This window comes from Tasmannia lanceolata, unplaced genomic scaffold, assembly GCF_043159265.1.
Source record: "Tasmannia lanceolata isolate RefF3 unplaced genomic scaffold, GAP_Taslan_0.1 ptg000024l, whole genome shotgun sequence".
NCBI lineage: Eukaryota > Viridiplantae > Streptophyta > Magnoliopsida > Canellales > Winteraceae > Tasmannia > Tasmannia lanceolata.
The window spans coordinates 7331894-7351544 of NW_027518701.1; the positions used below are offsets into that span (position 1 = coordinate 7331894).

Here is a 19651-nt window from a genome sequence, read left to right on the forward strand (position 1 = left end):
TCATATTATGATTTCACATCACTTGAGGTGTTTTTTTAACTACAGAAACATGATAAACATGCCCTATATGAGATGTATATCCATGCAACACACCATTTTTAATCTCATACCCTAATTTTAGTTTAAATGAAAAAAATAGCCATAATTGATCCAGACCATTGATTTCACCCTTTAGCCTATTCTAGATCCAAATTTTCCCATGAAGGAAAAACCTAATTTCATCCCTACATCCTAGAGCCTGTATGGAGAACAATTCTAAGCACGTACAGAGAAGAAGTTGAAAAATGAAAAACACTAATACATCGTGACAAAAGAAGAAGATTCAATCTAAGAGAATACAATTTATTGGAATTGGCTAGAAAGGTTCTAAACTTAAGTTCGATGTACTCGACAAGCACTATACATTGTTTCTTTCCATCTTCTGTGCTAGCATTTGATCCATCAAATAAGTAATTGAAGTGATGAGACGGATAAGTAATTGAAGTGAGAGTCTCATCGCATGAGGAGAAAAGATTGAGGATTCCTGGCTCTAGCTCACACTTTGAGAGATGAGGTATTTTATTTTATCGCTTTTTTTATGTAGTTTCATACATACATGGGGATAGTTTATCTATAGTCATTTAATTCAATTTTTACAAAATAGTTTAGTCACTTATCAAAAGTAGAGTAATCTTCTATTACGATGAAGATCAGAAGTATCTATTGATCTAGGCAGTCATACAAGACAATCAGGTACAACTTCAATCTTTTGAGAGCTTTCCTCGTTTGGGCAATCAGACGTACACTAGATCGATTGGTCTCCCTCTAAACGGTCAATCATATGTCCTTCGGCATGTCTTTTTTTTTTAATCATTGCATTTAGTTCATTATCCTTTCAGCATATTTTGCTTTTAATGAATAGAAACTAATGCATTCAGGCACAACTCTTCTTAACGTGTGCTTTGATCTTTGGCAAAAAAATGTCATCTTCTCCATCTCCAATTACATATAGCAATGGATATTTACCTTTTGGCCACAAATTACTTCCATCATAAAATGGTGTAATTCTTATAATGAAAGTACAGACTAGTCTCTAATCGGTAAGAATCGGCGCCTAACAGATTTCAATTATATAAATGGAGAACAACCATGCTTGGAAATACATGCGTGCACTATAGTGTCTAATACTGGTCTAGGACCCTATTCAAGGTGGTGACTCTTCTCAAACCGAATTGGATGAGAAGTTTGAATTTGATTTGCAGTTTTTGTCCATAGTGCCTTAACATTTTCATTGATGTGGGAATGCTATGAGTACGAGCCGACTCTAAATGTTATTTAGATAGGAGTTTTGGAATGCCACATGACTCGACATGAGTGACTTACTTGACTGAGCCATAATCCCCTTAGGCCAAAAGGTTTTTTTTTTCCTTTTTTTTAGGGAAGATGATGTTCTACAAGACACCTACCGGAATTGTTAAAATACTATATATTATGTGAAAATGTAATTTTTTGATGAAATTTAATTCTTTAGCTTTATGTGGAATTAGCTCAAAGTTCGAAGTTTGAACTAAGCTGTGATGGGCCTTTTTCTCATAAGTTGAATTATTCGAAAGATGTACCGAGTGAATCCTTGTGATGCTTGATACATCAACTAATGAAGAAATATTTGCTCATTATACATAATCAATTCTATTATTCAAATTGCACTATAAATAAATGAATGCAACAAGCACCAAAGAATTAAGGTATTAATCATGAAAAGATAAATGGAACGGAATTCACTTGGGGACTAAAACTATCATTCAAGATCCAAAGCACTGAACTCCTCTCTAAACATGTTGAAAGATGAGAGGGATCCCACAAGAAGGTTTCAAGGTGAACATATGGGTAGGGGAATGAGTATAGCTTGAGGAAACCGACATGGAAAACCTAGTGAGGATTAGGGTTAAGACAATCTTGTATTCCATCATGGACAAGTTCTTACCCACACACATCCTTCCCCCAAACCCAAAGGGTAGAAACCCCATCCTATGCTTGCAACCCCCATATAGAGCATTCTTAGACCAACGATCAGGTTGAAACTCATTAACATCGTCACCCCAAAGCTCGGGATCATGGTGCATTCCCACAATATCAATCCACATGTTTGTTCCCTTAGGGATGGCAACATCTCCAACTTGAATGTCCTCTCTAGCCTGCCTCTGGACGTTGGGCGCCGGTGAGTATAACCGTAAGACCTCATGCATCACCCATCCCATCTGGAGACATGTAACAAGATATAGTTAGCTAAACAAGGAAGACATTTCTAACCGTAGTAACAAGGAAGTTTATCAACACACATCAACACACACACACACACACACACACACACACACACACACACACACGTATTCAAGGCGCATGCTACGCATGGGTGTAAAATGGTGGGCTTCACCCTGGTGCATTATGTTTGCACATATATATATATATATATATATATATATATATATATATATATATATATATATATATATATGAGGAAAATGATTGTGAGCTTGAAGCTCATATAACTTATATGAGCTTGAGGGCCCAAACACATGGGTCCCACATTTTTTGTGGTGATCCAAACCATTCATTTGCAAGGCCCCATCATAGATAGGGTGTGTACCAAAAACCAGCTCCATTGGATCATCCTATCCCCTCCAAAAGCGGAGGGCAAAAATGGGCAGATTTGTGGCAAACGGTGTCTGTCCATTTTGCCCTCCACTTTTGGATGGGTTAGGATGATCCTATGGAGCCGATTTTTTGTACACACCCTATCTATGTAAGGGCCTTTCAAATGAATGCTTTGGATCATCCTGACAATGTGGGCCCATATGTGTTTGGGCCCTCAAGCTCATATAAGCTATATGAGCTTCAAGCTCACAATCATTTTCCTCATATATATATATATACATATATATATGTGTGTGTGTGTGTGTGTATATATATATATATATACACACACACACAGAGAGAGAGAGAGAGAGAGAGAGAGAGAGAGAGAGAGAGAGAGAGAGAGAGAGAGAGAGAGAGAGAGAGAGAGAGATGTGTAACTACGGTGAAAAGGGAGAGAGATGAGATGAAATAGGGAGTCTCCATTGAAGTTACCAATCAAAATAAAACATAATTAGTAGGAGATCTCCCATTTTAGATGTGTTTTGACCGTATTTGTAGGATATATCTCCGTTTTCAAAATTAAAACTGATTTAGGGGGGGCAAACCCAAATAAATAGGTGCAAAAGTGATTCTTTCTGAAAAACGGATTTAATTAAATCAAAACGGACTCAAAAGTGACCATATTATTAGGGGTGAATCAAATGTGATTCGTAAAACAAATTTAATTAGGAAAACGGATATAGAAGTTGAAAATTTGAAAGATAGCGGGAAATTAGTGGAGGGCGGCAAGCCTGGGGCGAATTTTTGGGAAGGAATTTGATTTCGAATAGGGCGGCAAACCCAAATTAATAGAGGAATAAGTTAAAAATGGCAAATCATTAGCAGTCGTGGGAGAAATTGGAAAATAACTGTAAATCAAAATTAATTGTGGCAAATGATGATTAGTGGCAAAACCTTTTTCTAAGGGGAAAAAGTTTGTAGGAAAAAAATTTCTTGGAAAAAAGACGAATGACAACAGAAAAAAACATGCTTAGTATATATTATAGATAGATGAGAAAAGTGTTCCTGCACAGCTGCGTAGAGAGCTCCCTACGGATTAGTGGCTTATAAAGTCACTGATTGGTCGCTTTTTGTGGACCTCGCAAAGGTGGACCTGCATACAAACCAATCAGTGGCTTTATAAGCCACTAATGCGCAGGTAAGTCCCTGCGCAGCTGCGCAGGAACACTTTTCTCATTATATATATATATATATATAAATTGATTGATCAGCTAGGTAATTTTTCGATCATATATCAACATAAAATAACTATAATATAAAAAATAATAGAAATAAACAAAAATGAAATTTTATTTGAAATTGGTAATCTGCTGTGATAAAATAGCTTAAGAACATCTATGTGTGTGTGTGTGTGATGTGGTATACGCATGCTTACAAATGACCCTTTTACATGGTAGGAGCCATATCATGATATATGGGTTAACCTTGTGGCTATGGTTCTAACTTCTAACTATTGATTCATTTAATTAAAGTAGCTACAACAGATACTACCTCCAAGGTTACTATTAGGAAGTTTAGCAATAGATAATATTTCAGTCAAGGGTATATGTTACTGTAGTTATTATTTTGGGTTAGTTAATTATTGTACCAGTAGTAATAACAACAATCCTAGTTACACTAACATCAACATCATCATCAACAAGAAGAAGAACAACAACAACAATTGCAATAGAAGCAAAAGCAATATGAGTATCTTGGTCGTTGTTGTGATTTGAAGAAGATAGTGTTGATGTCACATTGATGTCTACATTCAAGATGATTAAGATTTGATGTTCCGTGGTTGAATCGAAGATTACCTTTTCTAATTTTGTAAGCATAGTGAAATCCATAGTTCCTTCCCCAATGACCTGTATTATCTCTTCCCTCAGGAGGCACTGCCATTCAGGGTGCAATGCTAGAAGGAGTAGGGTCCATGAGACTGCCAAGGCCGTTGTCTCATAACCGCCGAAGAAGAAGGTCTTACATTCATCGACGAGTTCTCGAGCCGTGAGTTTCTTTCCAAGTTGTCCGTTGGCATGATTCATGGTGAGCAAGAGGCCCAACAAGTCATGTTGGGGTTCACCCTTATGTGCCTTTCTAGAATCTATGATGGATAGAAGAAGTCGGTCTATCTCCTTTCCTAGCCTTCTTATTTCTAGGGTTTGCTTGGCATATATGAACTTGCTAAAAGGGACACCTACCAAGCGGTTAGGCTTGAAGAGCATAACTTGCATGGATTTGAGCTTCTCAAACACTTTCTGTCCATACTGGTGGGTCATGCCAAAGCTTGTCTTGGCTATGATTTCACCTGCATTGTTTGTGATGAATCTTTCCACATCGATTTCTGTTTTATTCGAGGCGACGAGCCTACTCCATTCATCTAACATGTTGGTGGTGGATTCCACCATTAAGCTTATCATAGCCTATATACATAAAATGAAAATAAATGGGTTAGGATTGGGTTAGGATTTAATAAGCTAAAACAACAAAATTAACATCTTAAACCAGTCAAGAACTTAGATGGGACTGCCGACGGGAGACAAGGAGATGGGTCAATGTTTAAACCAGTCAACAAAGATTTCTCATGCATGTTTTTACGAAAGAAAAATTAATTAATTTATGACTCCATATAGGAATATAAGGGAAAAACTAAGGCCATGTCTAGCAACCATGAATTTTTTTCATGATAAATTGGTTTCTCAAGTGGTGAGAGAGGGGCAAGAAGGGGGGAAGAATGAGAGAAATGAGAGGGTATGAATGAATAGAAGATGAGAGAGTTGGTAAAAAAATAGATCATAATTTGGGTGGAGTTTTTTGTTTCCATCGTTCTCAGGCTTTTCTTATCCTCTCTTCCCTCAATTCCTTTGTGCCTGTTCCTCTCCCACCCTCCCTCACCATTGGGTAAGCTAATATTTCTGGCTAGGATAAATTTCATGGTATCCAACATGCCCTAAATGAACAACCTTCACATGAATCATCTGCAGATATCTTTGTATGAGAGAGAGAGAGAGAGAGAGAGGAGAAGAAGATCTAAAAAAACAACCTTCACATGAATCATGAGCAGTGGTCTCTGTATCAGAGAGAGAAGTGTTGAAGTATAAATGATTAAATAACACCAATTCTAACAGCGTAAGATTTTGGAGTAATTTTTTGTTTCACATGACATTAGAGCTATTGCCTCTAGGCGGACGAGCCAGGTCCTGGGTTCAAATGTAAGTGCTCATCATAAAAGGAACACGGGCAACGGATCTTTGGCGGTCCAACTTTGAGAAAATCACAATTAACCATATGGATTGAAATTGAAACAGTAAATGGAACATACCGAAAGCCGAATATCGTTTTACTATCACTGGAAGGATTCCATTCCGGTATTTCTCCTCACTCCACAACAGACGGTAATGGGGACCGACTTCCTCTCTCTTTTTGCCGTGGATTGCAAAGAGAAGGATGTAGAAATTGTTGTGTGCAAGTAGGGACCGTATGAGAGAATAAATAGACATTTATGGGAAGAAACACAACTCCTCATCACGCTGGTTCCCTCCCCAAAAGTCTCTTACATTTACACCCCTTCTTTTATGGCTTTTCACTTAATGCCTTTTCACAAAACCAACTAACAAAATTATCTAGGCCGTTGATCTTGCACATGCCACATCCACCGTTAGGATAATTTCCTAACATTCTCCTACTTGGTCAGCAAGATCTTTGAGCCAAACATAAGGATCATATCTTTAAGTTAGTTAGATAATAAACACAACATTCCGTTCAGCAAAAACTACTAACAATAAACTATGTAATCATTGGGTCACCAACTCTACCCAATCGCCTACCCCACGATTATATCATTAGTAATACTTACTAACATGAATGTAAACGCATACATGCATAAGATGTAAATATGGTCCAAAACAGTCTACAGATATTCTACCTCTTACTCACAATCCATTTACGTAATGTGCACAAAATGGAGCGGTAGAAAATAATATATATCAGAATCATAAAATAAAATGTGATCACAACAGTGTATCTCAATACCTAATGCAGACTCCCACTGTCATAGGCTATCAAAAGTGTCAACTAACCTTATGCGCGCTACATGCTCTCTGAAGAGCTTTGGTGACAAAGCCCTCAGTCAAAGGATCCGCCAACATAAGTGTGGTGCTTATGTAATCTTCAGATACACAGTGATTCTGAACTTCCTCACGATAATATGTCAATACATTGACCCCATTACTTGATTTGTCGTTCTTGGAATTGTAAAACCGCAGCGGAATTATCACAATACATTCTCAGTAACTTGTCAACTATCAACAAGATAAAATCATGAGACAAAATTCGTGACTTCAAGGCATAGTACAAGGCCTTGAAGTACACAATAAACTCCGTACCCAAGGTAGAAGCAACTGAGTGTCAATTTGACATTCTTCCACGATTTAGGACTTTCTGCAAAATATACTAGAGCAGAACTCTAGGTGTTCCGACAACAGTCAGAATTAGATTAACCAATCACACTAGGGTTATCTCATTTACTTTATGTGAGCATTAAACCTTTAGTCCCTTACAGACAATATATAACCTTTTGGCAAATTTCCAATGATCTATACATAAATAACATTGGTACTTTCTAAATTTGCCCACCATATATGTTATACACAGATAGGTGCAGATTTAAACATTCAACAGACCCCAATTGCGGAACTATTAGGGAACCTCTTTATCTGCTCCTATAATGAATCGATCCTGGGACCTTGGAACTGACTGAATATATCACCCTTAACTATAGGAACACTACAAATGGAGTAATTTATCCATGTTCAATACTTAGGACTTTACCAAAATAGGTTTTCTGCAATCTCAGCAATCCTCGAGTCCCAACTAGGTGAATCTAAACTCGTATTATGTAGGATGCTTCACCTGAATTCTTTTGTATGAATATCATTGAACATGGCTAAGTACTACTAGCAAGTAGTATACCATTAACACATAACATGAGAAAAATAATATTACTCCTCTGACCTTAAGATATATCCATTATCCTGTGACAATTCCTTAAAACTTAACATAGAGAGTACTTGATGAAACTTTATGTACAATTGTCGGGAAGTCTGCTCTAAACCTTAAGCAGAATCTCTAAGTCTACAGACTATGTGCCTCTTTCCTTAGCCTCAAGGATTGTTCGGTAGTCGTCACCACCAAAACATCTATAATGTGGGTTGTTAACTTATATGTGTCTTTTAATGTTCCAATGAGCATTGGTACCACCTTCTCTTGGATCACCAGTACCGGTACTACAATCTGGTTCTCCTTAAAGGTGATTTTACTAAAGACACTACACTCCCACTAAGGTCACCATCCTTTAGAAGTCTTGGCACATTTAATCCCGACAATATACGTACTATGGGTCAATCAACAGAACCTAAAATTCTTAAATACTTTAAGATAATCTATGAAATTGCAACTTATGGTCATAGAGCTTAATCACTATATTCGTGGGTTATAAACTTTTGCCTCATGTAAACAACCCAAAGTTGCATGTTTCCCAATTTCAGCTTCCTTATGACCCATAAATCTTAAAGGGTCTTAGGCACAACCTTACTTGGATCACAAATACATGGGTGTTTTAAGAGTTTTAGCCCACAATCTTAGGCAACAGAGAGTTGCATAAATGACCCTCATTGTTTTGATCGTTTATGCTAAGTTAATTCTCGACTCTTACCTTATAGATCACAAACAAAGATAGGGCCTCCTACTTCTGATTAGAGAGACACATTTAAATATGGCTAGAAAATTTAACCAAAAGGGTAACACCTTCCGCCACCAACTGTCAGAGTCCTAAGATCCAAGATGTCATTGTGAATGACCTTTAGTAGATCAATACTCTTGGTGACACCATAAACCGATTAATCTTTGTATATTTCTCCTTCAATGTACCTCCGTATCATTTTTTAAATCGGTAAAATCAAGTGAATCTAGAATTCTTCTTTTGCCCAACTATCCTCAGATATGTGGTTAAAAAACTTAAGCCACTGATTGGATAAATTCTTGTTCACGCGATTTCATTTATTTATAACAATACTGACTATCTCATTCTAATGCAAGGTGGGCCAAGTTTGACCTTGAGAGAAGTGCAATCCAAGTCAATAATGATTGCCCTGAAGAGAACCAAAATCACTAAATGGGAAATGAAAAACTAGAGAGAATCCATTATACTTCCAGACCTTGATTCATAGCCAAAGGAATCAAGTTTTTCTAGAATAAGGTTCTAGTTCATATGAAACCAAAATTTCAGAAAAGAGTGGCGAGTAATAATGGATTCAACAGCCACCTTTATTCTATTTTCCGATATAATGGTATACTCTCCTCTACTAAGCACCTAACTCGCACCAAGACCTCACATAGAATTCTAAATGTGAATAGTAATGCCTTAATCTATTCACAAATCTTTTTTCGGAGTACTTACGAAATAGAAATCATAATATACAAAGATATGGTATTAATTCCAGGCCATATCGAACTTAAGGGATCCATACTTTAAGTGTCATTTATTATTCAAGATAATGGCACTTGATACCAAGTTCACTCTCTTTAATTGATAATGCTAAGACTAGTCTATATCTTCAGGACTCTAATGTTGCCATTTAAAATAACCAAGAAGTGTGTCGAAAGTGAGCACAACCAAGGTTCTGAATCTAAAGCCTTTCAAAGTGTGCTCAAAACTACAACTTTGGTGAATATACTTTAAAGTTATCAAAACACATCATAAGGGTATTTGCAAGTGCTTCCAATGATCCTCTAAAATATTCACTAACTACATTCAAGAACTCATTTGCATTTTCGAGTCTTAAAAACATCACGAATTGCATAAAAATGGAGGTCTACCATTACTACTATAGTGATACTAACATTGAACTCTCACTATTCATAAGCATCTTTTAGATGTGGGTTTAGTGAGCCTGCCATTCAATGATACATAATCTAGCCTTTTGTAGTCTTGAATTATGCAGATCTATTCCATCACTTGCTAAGGTTTCTGACCCACTAAAGTACTCAACATAATCGGTATCTAAAAAAGACACTAAGATACCAACAACTTCAATGTCACAGACACAGACTGTAGACACCCCATTTTGACCGAGCCCTAATTGGCTTTGCGTAAATATATACCCCATCAAATGAATGAATTAGGCCTCTCAATTGCAAAAAAATCAGAAAATAGAGAGAGGGAAGAGAAGAAAGGGGACCAACCACTCTCATCAAACCCCATTCTCACCGGCCTCTTCACCACCCAAAACCATCTCAACCTCCTTTAATTTTCACCTTTTCCATTACCTTAGCAACCCATACATCCACCATTAGCCATCATTTTCTTCTTTTTTTTTGGGTTACTATTTCCTTCACCATAGATAACCTATCTGTAGAATAAAAAACGAGAAGTAATATAATACACTCAAAGTGGTTGTCCAGGTAAGAAAAGGGGGTATGGATCCATGATTTCCCCTTATAAAAAGAGCAGCTCGTTCATTATTTGGAGAAGGGGGATGGCTTATCTAAATAAGGGGGTGCCTTGTTCACCCAAGTGGGTGGGAAATATATAGTATTTTGCTATAAAAGGGATTCAACAGAGCTCGGGAGAAGGGGACTAGCATTTTCTAAAAAATCTCAGAGAGAGAGAAAAGGAGAGAGAAAGCAGATCTCGTGCGAAGCTTATCGTTATCCTCTCCGATCGATCACCGGCTAGCCTCCGGCAAAGCTCCGATCAGGGATATAAGCTTCAGAGAGAAGAAGAAAATTGCAGAGAGAAGGGCTTTCATCTTATTCGATTAGTTCGCTGAAATTCCGATCACCTCCGGCATTTCCATCACTGGATCTTCATCAAACAGAAGAGAGATTAGAGAGAGAGAGAGAGAGAGAGAGAGAGAGAGAGAAATAAGGCGATTTTCCTTTACACCGGTCTTCTTCTCCGACCATCCCAAGCCGGATTCCGGCCACATTCTGGCTGACCTCCTCCCTCGATCTCTAGCTCCGGCAAGCTCTGGCCAGCCGACATCTTGGCTAATAGTTTCTTCTCCTTCATGGCCACATCCTTTCTTTCTTTAGAACTATCAGATCTGAGTTTTCCCTCTTTATAAACCCTAAGATTTTCATTTTTCCTCACTTTAAACCTTATGTTCTTCTCATCTTCTCCAACAAGATCTAGCCGGATTTCAACCCTTTTTACTAGTGGCAAGTTAGTTTCGTCACGATTTCACCTCCCTTGATATATCTGCTATTCCTGTTCACTAATTTTCCTTGTGAATCTCTGTTGAAACCCTAGCTATAGATCCAGTTTGTTTTCACCTTAAAAATCATTGGCCATAGCTCATTTTCATCTAGCTTTAGAAAATCTTCATTCTGCTATTCTGATCGATGCTACCTCCGGTGAACTTTGTGAAATTCGGTCACCTCCCCTGCTAGCCTCCATATTCTAACCTGGAAACCCTAATGGCAGAGAGAAAGAGGAATTTTTAGGCTGATCATTTCCTCCGAGAAGGCTTCGTCGGAGCTTCGGCCGGTCAAGGGAAGCTCTAACCCTCAGATTTACAAATTCCCTTGCCGTTTCGTCCTTAAATCACTATTGCAATCAGAAAGATGGAAGGAGAATCAAGTGAATAGAGAGAGGGTAAGCAAAGAGGGAACGTGCTTCATTGCTTTGGGAAGGGATGCCGATTCTCTTGTTCAATTGAAATTAGTTTGAGAGGGATCCGTTCAACATCCACAAGACTCAGTTGTTGATGTATGAGTTCCAATCACCTCTTCGATCATCACTGCTATTACTCTCTTACAACACAGGTTTACCGAAAATACAAATGCTTCATAGCTTCATTTTACACAGGTACACACAGTATATTAGGTGTATGATTCCATCTAGAAGGACTCATGTATTTAAAGTTGGAATTAGTTGGTTGAAGTCATTCATCACTTATATGATAGTCAGGTTCAATAGAATTACATGTATGATTTATTGATTGTGTCTATTAAAGTGATACATATATAAAGGCATTGTTAGTATCTTTTGCTTTCACCAATGATTTCTAACTAGGAGTCTGTCTTTTTCCCTAATGCCTTTGAGAAAATTATATTGACCTTTAAGTGAGAATTTTCTGAAATTTGTTATAGTGAACTGAGAATGATTATATTCGAGTAAAAATATTAATGTTCCATAGGGTTATTCCTCATGTTGCCTAGTTGACATTCTTCATGGATAGTAAGATATGGTAGAGATATGTTATCATTTATAAGGGGAATTTAAATACCTTTGTCCTGAAGTTAAGTTGCATATGACTAGTATTTTATTCCGTTGAAAGAATATGAAAGATATCATTTATCCTTAAAATTCAAAAATGTCCTCCATTCATTGCTAGGGCGATGAAGGCGTTAGCCTAAGCCCATCCTTTAGGGGACTGGCCTAGTCCGTATAGCATTCCCCCTCTTCTTCTCTTTAGAGAGCATTCCAAGTCTTGAGGTATGAAACTAAGACACTAGTGGCCTTCTCATTGCAAAGGGTGATGAAGGTGATAGCCCAAGCCCATCATTAGGGGATTTGCTCAGTCCAAGTAGCACTCTCCTCTCTCATTTAAAAGACTTGCCCAAGTCTTTTAGATGTTCATTCCTTAAACCTTAGGTCTCTCTCATTGCAAAGGCAATGATGGCGCTAGCTGGAGCCAACCTTTTAGAGAGACAAGCTATGTCTCAGCAGAAAAGTCAAACCTTCTGGAGACAGGCTTTGTCTCTTCGGTCGTAGTGTTCTCTCTTCTAGGAGACTTGCCCAGTCTCACTGGCACCCTTCTTTATCTCCATTTCTTTTACGAGACTAACCTAGTCTCATTAGCACTCCCCTCTTAGGGTCGTGTACTAGGAGTCTTTCCTTTCGTATAAGTCAGTCTTTAGCTAGAGAGTATGTCTTTAATTAGAGAGTCAATCTTTCAAGAGTCTGTCCTATCATCATAGGGGTTAGGGTTCTATCCAACCTTTTATCAAATCGTGTGATTTTATCTAGTTCCTTGCAAGGTATAGGATGCTGTCCAACCCTTGCAGAGCTGTGATTCTGTTCTTTTCCCCCGCAAAGCATAAGATGCTGTCCAACCTTTGCAGGATATTCAGGAGTTTGTCCTCCCCTTATGATGATATGATTCTGTCATCTTGTGTCAAAAAGCATAAAAAACATCTGAAAAACCAAAAATCTCAAAAATCTTGAGTCATTAGGAGAGTAGTTAGGAATTCTTTTCCGAACTACGTTGGCTTGATCCCTTTTTACAGGGTACGTAGTGCAGCTTGGGATCCACATTCCAGGTCCAGCCAAACCTTTAAAAATAAACATTTTAAACCCTCCAAAAATACAAAAAAATATTCAAAACCTTTTTTTCAAAAGATCTTCCCATAGAGTTAGGAGTCTGTCCTAGATATTTGGGATGTTTTAGAGTTAGGAGGCTGTCCTGATTTGTATTGATATGGTGTGTCCTGTCGTGTGAGTGTCCCTAGAGTTAGGAGGCCTCGAGTTGATCGGTTAGACATTTAGTCGAACTGATGGTTAGACTAGGAAGCATATAGTCAGCCCATGGTTTTCATTAGGATGCACAGCCTAGATACACATAGGATATAGGGCCCACCTGCATTAGCTTACGATTAATCAACTTGCACTAGTTAGGGCATATAGAGAGTCCTAAAAATTACAATCCACTTGAATTTAAGCAATCGTACAAAAAACTTTAAAAATCAGTCGAGTCTAGTGGATCGAGTCTAGGATAGCGGTTCTAGATGGTTAGGCATCGTAGTTTAGAATAGGTCATCGAACTATGTTGACTCTGATTCTTTCCTAGGCCGGGATACGTAGTGCAGCCAGGGTGGATGGCCATTCTGGTCCGAGTCAAGTCCTGCATTAGAGTTTTAGGGTTTGTCTTGTCCAGTCATGTATAGAATTGATTTGTGTTGTGTGTTGTGCTGTGTTTTCTTACTTTCATGTACAGATCCTATACCTTTAGCTGTAGCATGCATGTGTTTGCACACCAGAACTCAGGCACCAATTAGGTATGACACTCATAACTTAGATATTCTTAGGCGACACTTCTTTCATTTATTTTGTGTGTGTTTATTATTCATCTCTGAGACATGCATGATTAGGTAGACGTCTTCTCGGAGATATATATTCCCATTTCACATGACTTTCACTCAAAACTCTTCAAAATCAATAATAAATAGCATAAGAGACCAGATGCTTGCACTTGGGCGGACGAGGTGCTCTTCGGACCTTCCAAATTCGTAACCAGGCACGAACCTTCTTTTTATATCTCTGGTTATCCGTTGCAACAGAGCATAGTATGGGATCCATGGCCCACTTCCTTGGATGGTGACTCTTCTTTTGTTTAAGATACGCCTCGAATCTGGGCTAGTCCCCGAATCGAGAGGTATCTCACCTTTTATCGCCACTCATGCTGTGAGAGGCACATTCTTTTGAGAGTTCCTTGGTAGAGCTCTCCATTCACGTGGATGATTCTGAGACTGGTCGTGGGGGCCCGTCCCCCGCCTCTCTCGGATCGGGGTCCACACAGACTTGCAGTTCCAAACATGCTCACTTCTTATAACACCTACTCAATCCACAAATGGAGTTTAATTAACTCAATCCACGATTTTAATCAATCCAACTGAAAATAATGACTAAAATGTATAAAATCATGATGATACATAAGTGTGCTTCTAATTAGATACCATATGTGCCATCGTGGGCTGTCCGTTGGGCCGTGCCATGATGCAGAATTGGTTTCTACTTTAGAAAACACAAACCATGATTATGAAGAGACACCGGTGTATCACCGTGGGTCGTCCGTTGGGCCGTGCCACGGCACACAATTGGTTCTCACATATAATACTTAGTCAATCTATCTTAAGGGAAAATTAGTTAGATTGCCCAGAATCACAAAAAAACACAAAAATATGACCCCGACGAAACATCAGACCTGTCATTGTGGGTCGTCCGTTGGGCCGTGCCACAACACACAAACGATTTTCAATTCAGGAAATCACAATACTGTGATTCTGGCGAGACACCAGGCGTGTCATCGTGGGTCGTGCCACAGCACACAATTGGCTCTCCCATGAGACCAACTAGGGCCAGATAACCCTATACTTGAGGCGCACATCACCGTTGGGCAGAAGCATAACCTCAAACCAGGTTACCCAGGCCTAGCCCTCTCACACCGCCTATTTGTGCAAAACAACAGTCATCCGTTGGGCTAAGTGTTGCTCTTGGACAAATAGTCGCAATTGAAAGTGGTTCATAGTCCATAAATGTGTCATTGTATGCGACACAGTTCTCAAAATTAACCACTTAACCTTAAGCGATTTCGTTTCCCAGTCGGAATCGCAGTTCTTTGTTCATTCATTTAGTGACCAATCATAACAAGATATAGTTCAATTTCAACTAAAAAATAATGAACAACGTAATAAACTTGTGTATACAAAACCAACTTTCAAGTTCCATGATCAAACATAATTCAATGTTTTAGGTTTTGAAAATACACACTATCAGTTTATTATAACCCTAAGCTTGGGTTTTAAGCACATCTGGCATGAACTAATGTGCATTCAAGTTAAAAGTTTAGTCCCATATATGATTTCAACTAATCATTTTAACCCTTAAGTTATATGCAAAACATAAAGCATATAAACAACATATAGGGTTCTTAAGTTAAGAATTAGAAACCAAAGGTGTTCATTGACTGAGTTTTAATCATTAAACAACATCAAAACTTTACATAACTGGGTCTCCATGGCATTTAGTTAATTCTTTAAGAGTTTGAAATCAAAAATAAACTCAAGGCCCACTTTAAAAAACCCAAAAGTTATAAAATTACACTGGAATTTTAAAATCCAGACTTCGAACACCAAAACAGACCTTGGAAACGGGTTCAGAATGGTCTAAAACCATAGGAATGGTCTAACCCAAGTCCAAAACCCCAAAATATTTGACTTAAAATCAAACTTACAAAACCAAAAGTCTTGATTTTACACTGTAACTATATCATACAGTGCTTAAATACCAAAAATGACCTCAAAAATAGGTCCAGAACGGTCTGTAACCTTAGGAACCAATCTAATCCGAGCCCAAAACTCCAAAACTTTTGACTCAAAACCAAATTTATAAAGTCAAAAGTGTTAAAAATACACTATAAGTGTATTATACAGTGCTCAAATGGAAAAATGGATAGCAAAAATGGTTTCAAAGGGTTGTAAAACGTTCGGAACCAGTTTTACTTGGGCTAAAACCCAAAAATATTTGACTCAAAAACCAACTTGAAAAATCAAAAGTTTTTGAATTTACACTATACCTATATGATACAGATACCAAATGCCAAAACTGACCCAAAAAATGGATTCAGAAGGGTGCAAAACCTCCAGATCCGCTATAACCTGGCCAAAAATCTCAAAAAAATGGGCCAAACCGAGTCAAACATAGATTTGGGCCGTTTGGGCCTATGGGCCGGTTCAGGCCAGGTTGGGCCAAGCGGTCTGGTGGGCTTAGAGGGTCTACTGGGCCCTTTTTAATTGAAAAGCCCGTCGCGGATCCTTGATGGGCCCGCGCAGGCCGGTTCGGCCCGCCAAGCCCGACACTATTCATCGTCTTCTTCATTAAAATAGTGAAAATTCCAGCAAAATCCGAAAAACACTCAAAGTTCGATTTATTATTGCGGCTTCGTTTGAAGTCCGATTGAGGCTCACAATACGCCGTCGGACTCGTCTCTCGACGAACTTCGTAACCATGCAGGAAAAATCTCCGGTCGGACAAGCCGGTTGCCGGCGGCACACTGTTTTCCGGCGAGGTCCAAAACTTCCTCAAAAGTTAAAATTTTCATCTTTAAATCGCCGCCAAACGCAATCCAGACATCGGATCGACGAACCGTTTGTTGCGTTGGATTCATGGGAATACAAGCAACGTTTCAGTGCCATTTAATCATCGATTCGACTCCAGAATTGATGGCGACACTCAAAATACAAGTTTTCACAAACCCTATTTCAATCACTTTTAATGCTATTTTCTCGCCAGAACCGTGGCTCTGATACCACATGTAAGTGTTCATCATAAAAGGAGCATGGCAACGGATCTTTGGCGGTCTAACTTTGAGAAAATCACAATTACCCATATGGATTGAAATTGAAACAGTAAAGGGAACATACCGAAAGCCGAATATCGTTTTGCTATCAGTGGAAGGATTCCATACCTGTATTTCTCCTCACTCCACAACAGACGGTGATGGGGACCGACTTCCTCTCTCTTTTTGCCGTGGATTGCAAAGAGAAGGATGTAGAAATTGTTGTGTGCAAGTAGGGACCGGATGAGAGAATAAATAGACATTTATGGGAAGAAACACAACTCCTCATCACGCTGGTTCCCTCCCCAAAAGTTTCTTACATTTACACCCCTTCTTTTATGGCTTTTCACTTATTGCCTTTTCACAAAACCAACTAACAAAATGATCTAGGCCGTTGATCTTGCACATGCCACATCCACCGTCAGGATAATTTCCTAACATCAAAACCCAACAACATTTTGATATTGAAATTCCACGTGTATGGTCAACCAAAAAGAGGGGCCACAGGAGCCACGTGTAAAGCCAACCCAATAAAAGAGGTGCCACACGTGAGGGGAAGTGTTATGATTAAATAACACTAACTCTAACGACTTAAGCTCTTGGAGCAATTGGTTGTTTCATAAGAAGGAGAAGAACAAGAAGAAGAGGAGGAGTCTCACCTTCAAGTTGGCGGGCGAAAATGCTGGTGCAATGATGTGCCTATTGTGAGCCCAATCGTCCCCTTCAGCCATAAGCAATCCGTTTCCAAATAGGGGTTTTCGATCGCGCTTAAACACAGTCGGCTTTCCCCATGTTTTGCTCACGACAACCGAATCAACTTTTTTCAGAAATTCAGGCTCAGCGATGTACAAAAACGGCTCTGTGCCGAGCCAATAAATAAACACTTTGCCTACAAAAAAAATCCTTCTAAGTTATGAATATTTTATGTACCATGAACTACATACTTCATTAATTTATGACGATCTCCCAAGCAAACCCAAGCTTAGCTCCAAATGTCTCTTCTATTAAGAAGACCTCCTGGTCGCGAAGCTTATCCAAGAATTCAAGACAGAAAAAAACATGATTTTAGAATTTGATGTCCATCTTTTGATATTAACACCCTGGAAATTAACTTCTGCAACTTACCATATACGCTTCTCCATTGAACAAAGTAAGGGAACACAGTTGAGTGAAAATCATGACTGATGTCCAAAGGAGGAGACTGAAGAAGAGCTTTCTTTTGCTTCCTACTGATTTCAGTAATATTCCCTAAGGGGAAACTTGGAGGAGGGCCCCTAAATCCATTCCTTTGGAGCTTTTGATTTGCTCGAATGGCTGAAAACCAGAACGCAAAGATACCGGTGAAGAGCGAAAAGAGAAGAAGGGCTGCCACGGATAAGCTCAATCTTTGCATGGATTGAATGAACTCCATGTTTATGTCTTGACTGGTATTAAAGAGATAGAGAAGAATTTATGGAAGATGAGAATGTTAAAGGAAGAAAAGACATGAAAACGAGTATTTTGTGGAGACTGAAATATTCTAGAATTAAAAGTCGTTCAAGAAGGATAAAAAAAAAGAAGTGCAGCGTTTTCCTTGTTTCTTCTTTATTAGTTTTTTATTTTTATTTTTTTAATGTTTCCTGCATAATTGAACACTCATATGGTTGGCGTTTGCCTTTAGGCTTTCCATATAAGACAAAGGATCTGCACTACTATGAATGGTCTACAGTGGGGGTCTTGCCTAACCCAAGCTTACTCATCACAAAAAAAAAAAAAAAAAAAAAATGGTCTACAGTGGGTCCACACGCCAACAAACTTGGAATGTGCTAGGGACCATCGCAGAGGGCATTTCACGGGCCGGCTGTTGCATGAGAGAGTAGCCACATAGGCTCACTTTTCAACAGATTTTGTCTTATTTACTTAATTCATCTGAGGTGGTGGCTCTCTCATGCAATAGTCAGGCCACAATATGCCTTCTGTGATGGGCCCTAGCGAGCTTAAAGTTGAAAGGGATTTGCTAGGGACCATCATAGAAAGGCATTTTAGTGGCTGGCTGTTGCATGAGAGAGCAGCCACCTCAGATGTATTAAATGAATAAGACAAAGTGTTTTGAAAAGTGAGCGTGTGGCTGCTCTCACATGCAGCAGCCAGCCATGAAATGCCTGCCTGTTATTGTCCCTAGCACCTTTAAAAATAAAACTATTTAAAATTGTAAACATGCCTTTTAAAACAAGAAGAAGTTTTTGTCGTTTTGCCCATTTTAAAAAAGTCGGAAAAAAGCCCTTGCTGCCTTGCATATTTACAAGCTCTGCCATTACTCCTTTAAGTACCTAAATAACCTAAAACATCATCAAATTTACAAAATCATGCCATTTGCCCCTGAAACGTGGATATCCTCTGTTTGGTTGGTTTGAAAAGCATATTTACAAGCACCTCTAAGGGGCCGTTTGGATACGCGAATTTTAGAATCCAGGTTTTTAGTTTGAAAACAGTGTAAACGAGGGTTCATGATCAAGCTGTTGCCGCTGTTTGGTTTGAAAACAGTGTAAAAGAGGGTTCATCGAATCAATTCAAAAAACCATAACCCTAACCCAAACCTTCTATATGTGCACCAAATCCCATGTCTATAGTTTGGTTTTCCAAAAAAAAAAACGGCACCAAAATCCCTTAACTGATTCTCCTCAATGTCTCCTTTTCTCTCTTCTCCTCAACCAGACAATAAAACAGCAAGACTATAAGGAAGACAAGCAGGTTACCAAGTTTACAAACAGACTTTTTCTGGGTATTGAGTGGTAAAATATGAGTGGAGGACTAAGGAGAAAGAGAATTTTGGTGTCTGGGTAGACCCTTCTTCTTCTATTCCGTTTCCTAGGACCAAGTTGTAGAATAAAGGGATT

At 38.7% G+C, this 19651-nt stretch overlaps 1 protein-coding gene across 1 annotated transcript; it reads right to left on the reverse strand.

Moving 5' to 3' along the window:
* Nucleotides 1-1700: 1700 nt before the first annotated feature.
* Nucleotides 1701-18409, reverse strand: LOC143857233 (cytochrome P450 714C2-like). The gene is made up of 4 exons (XM_077367649.1): nt 17901-18409; nt 17435-17664; nt 4473-5078; nt 1701-2237 (listed from the first exon to the last, which is right to left on the reverse strand). The coding sequence occupies exons 1-4, from the start codon at nt 18184-18186 to the stop codon at nt 1809-1811; spliced, it is 1551 nt and encodes a 516-aa protein (XP_077223764.1). The 5' UTR covers nt 18187-18409; the 3' UTR covers nt 1701-1808.
* Nucleotides 18410-19651: the final 1242 nt, after the last annotated feature.

What these genes read in the sequence shown, in the direction of transcription:
- LOC143857233 (XM_077367649.1), bottom strand. Translation starts at nt 18,186, where the DNA reads ATGGAGTTCATTCAATCCATGCAAAGATTGAGCTTATCCGTGGCAGCC. An exon ending in TTTCGCCCGCCAACTTGAAG is followed by an intron (nt 5,079 to 17,434) that starts GTGAGACTCCTC and finishes TTATGTATATAG; the next exon opens with GCTATGATAAGCTTAATGGT. An exon ending in TGCTTACAAAATTAGAAAAG is followed by an intron (nt 2,238 to 4,472) that starts GTAATCTTCGAT and finishes ACATGTCTCCAG; the next exon opens with ATGGGATGGGTGATGCATGA.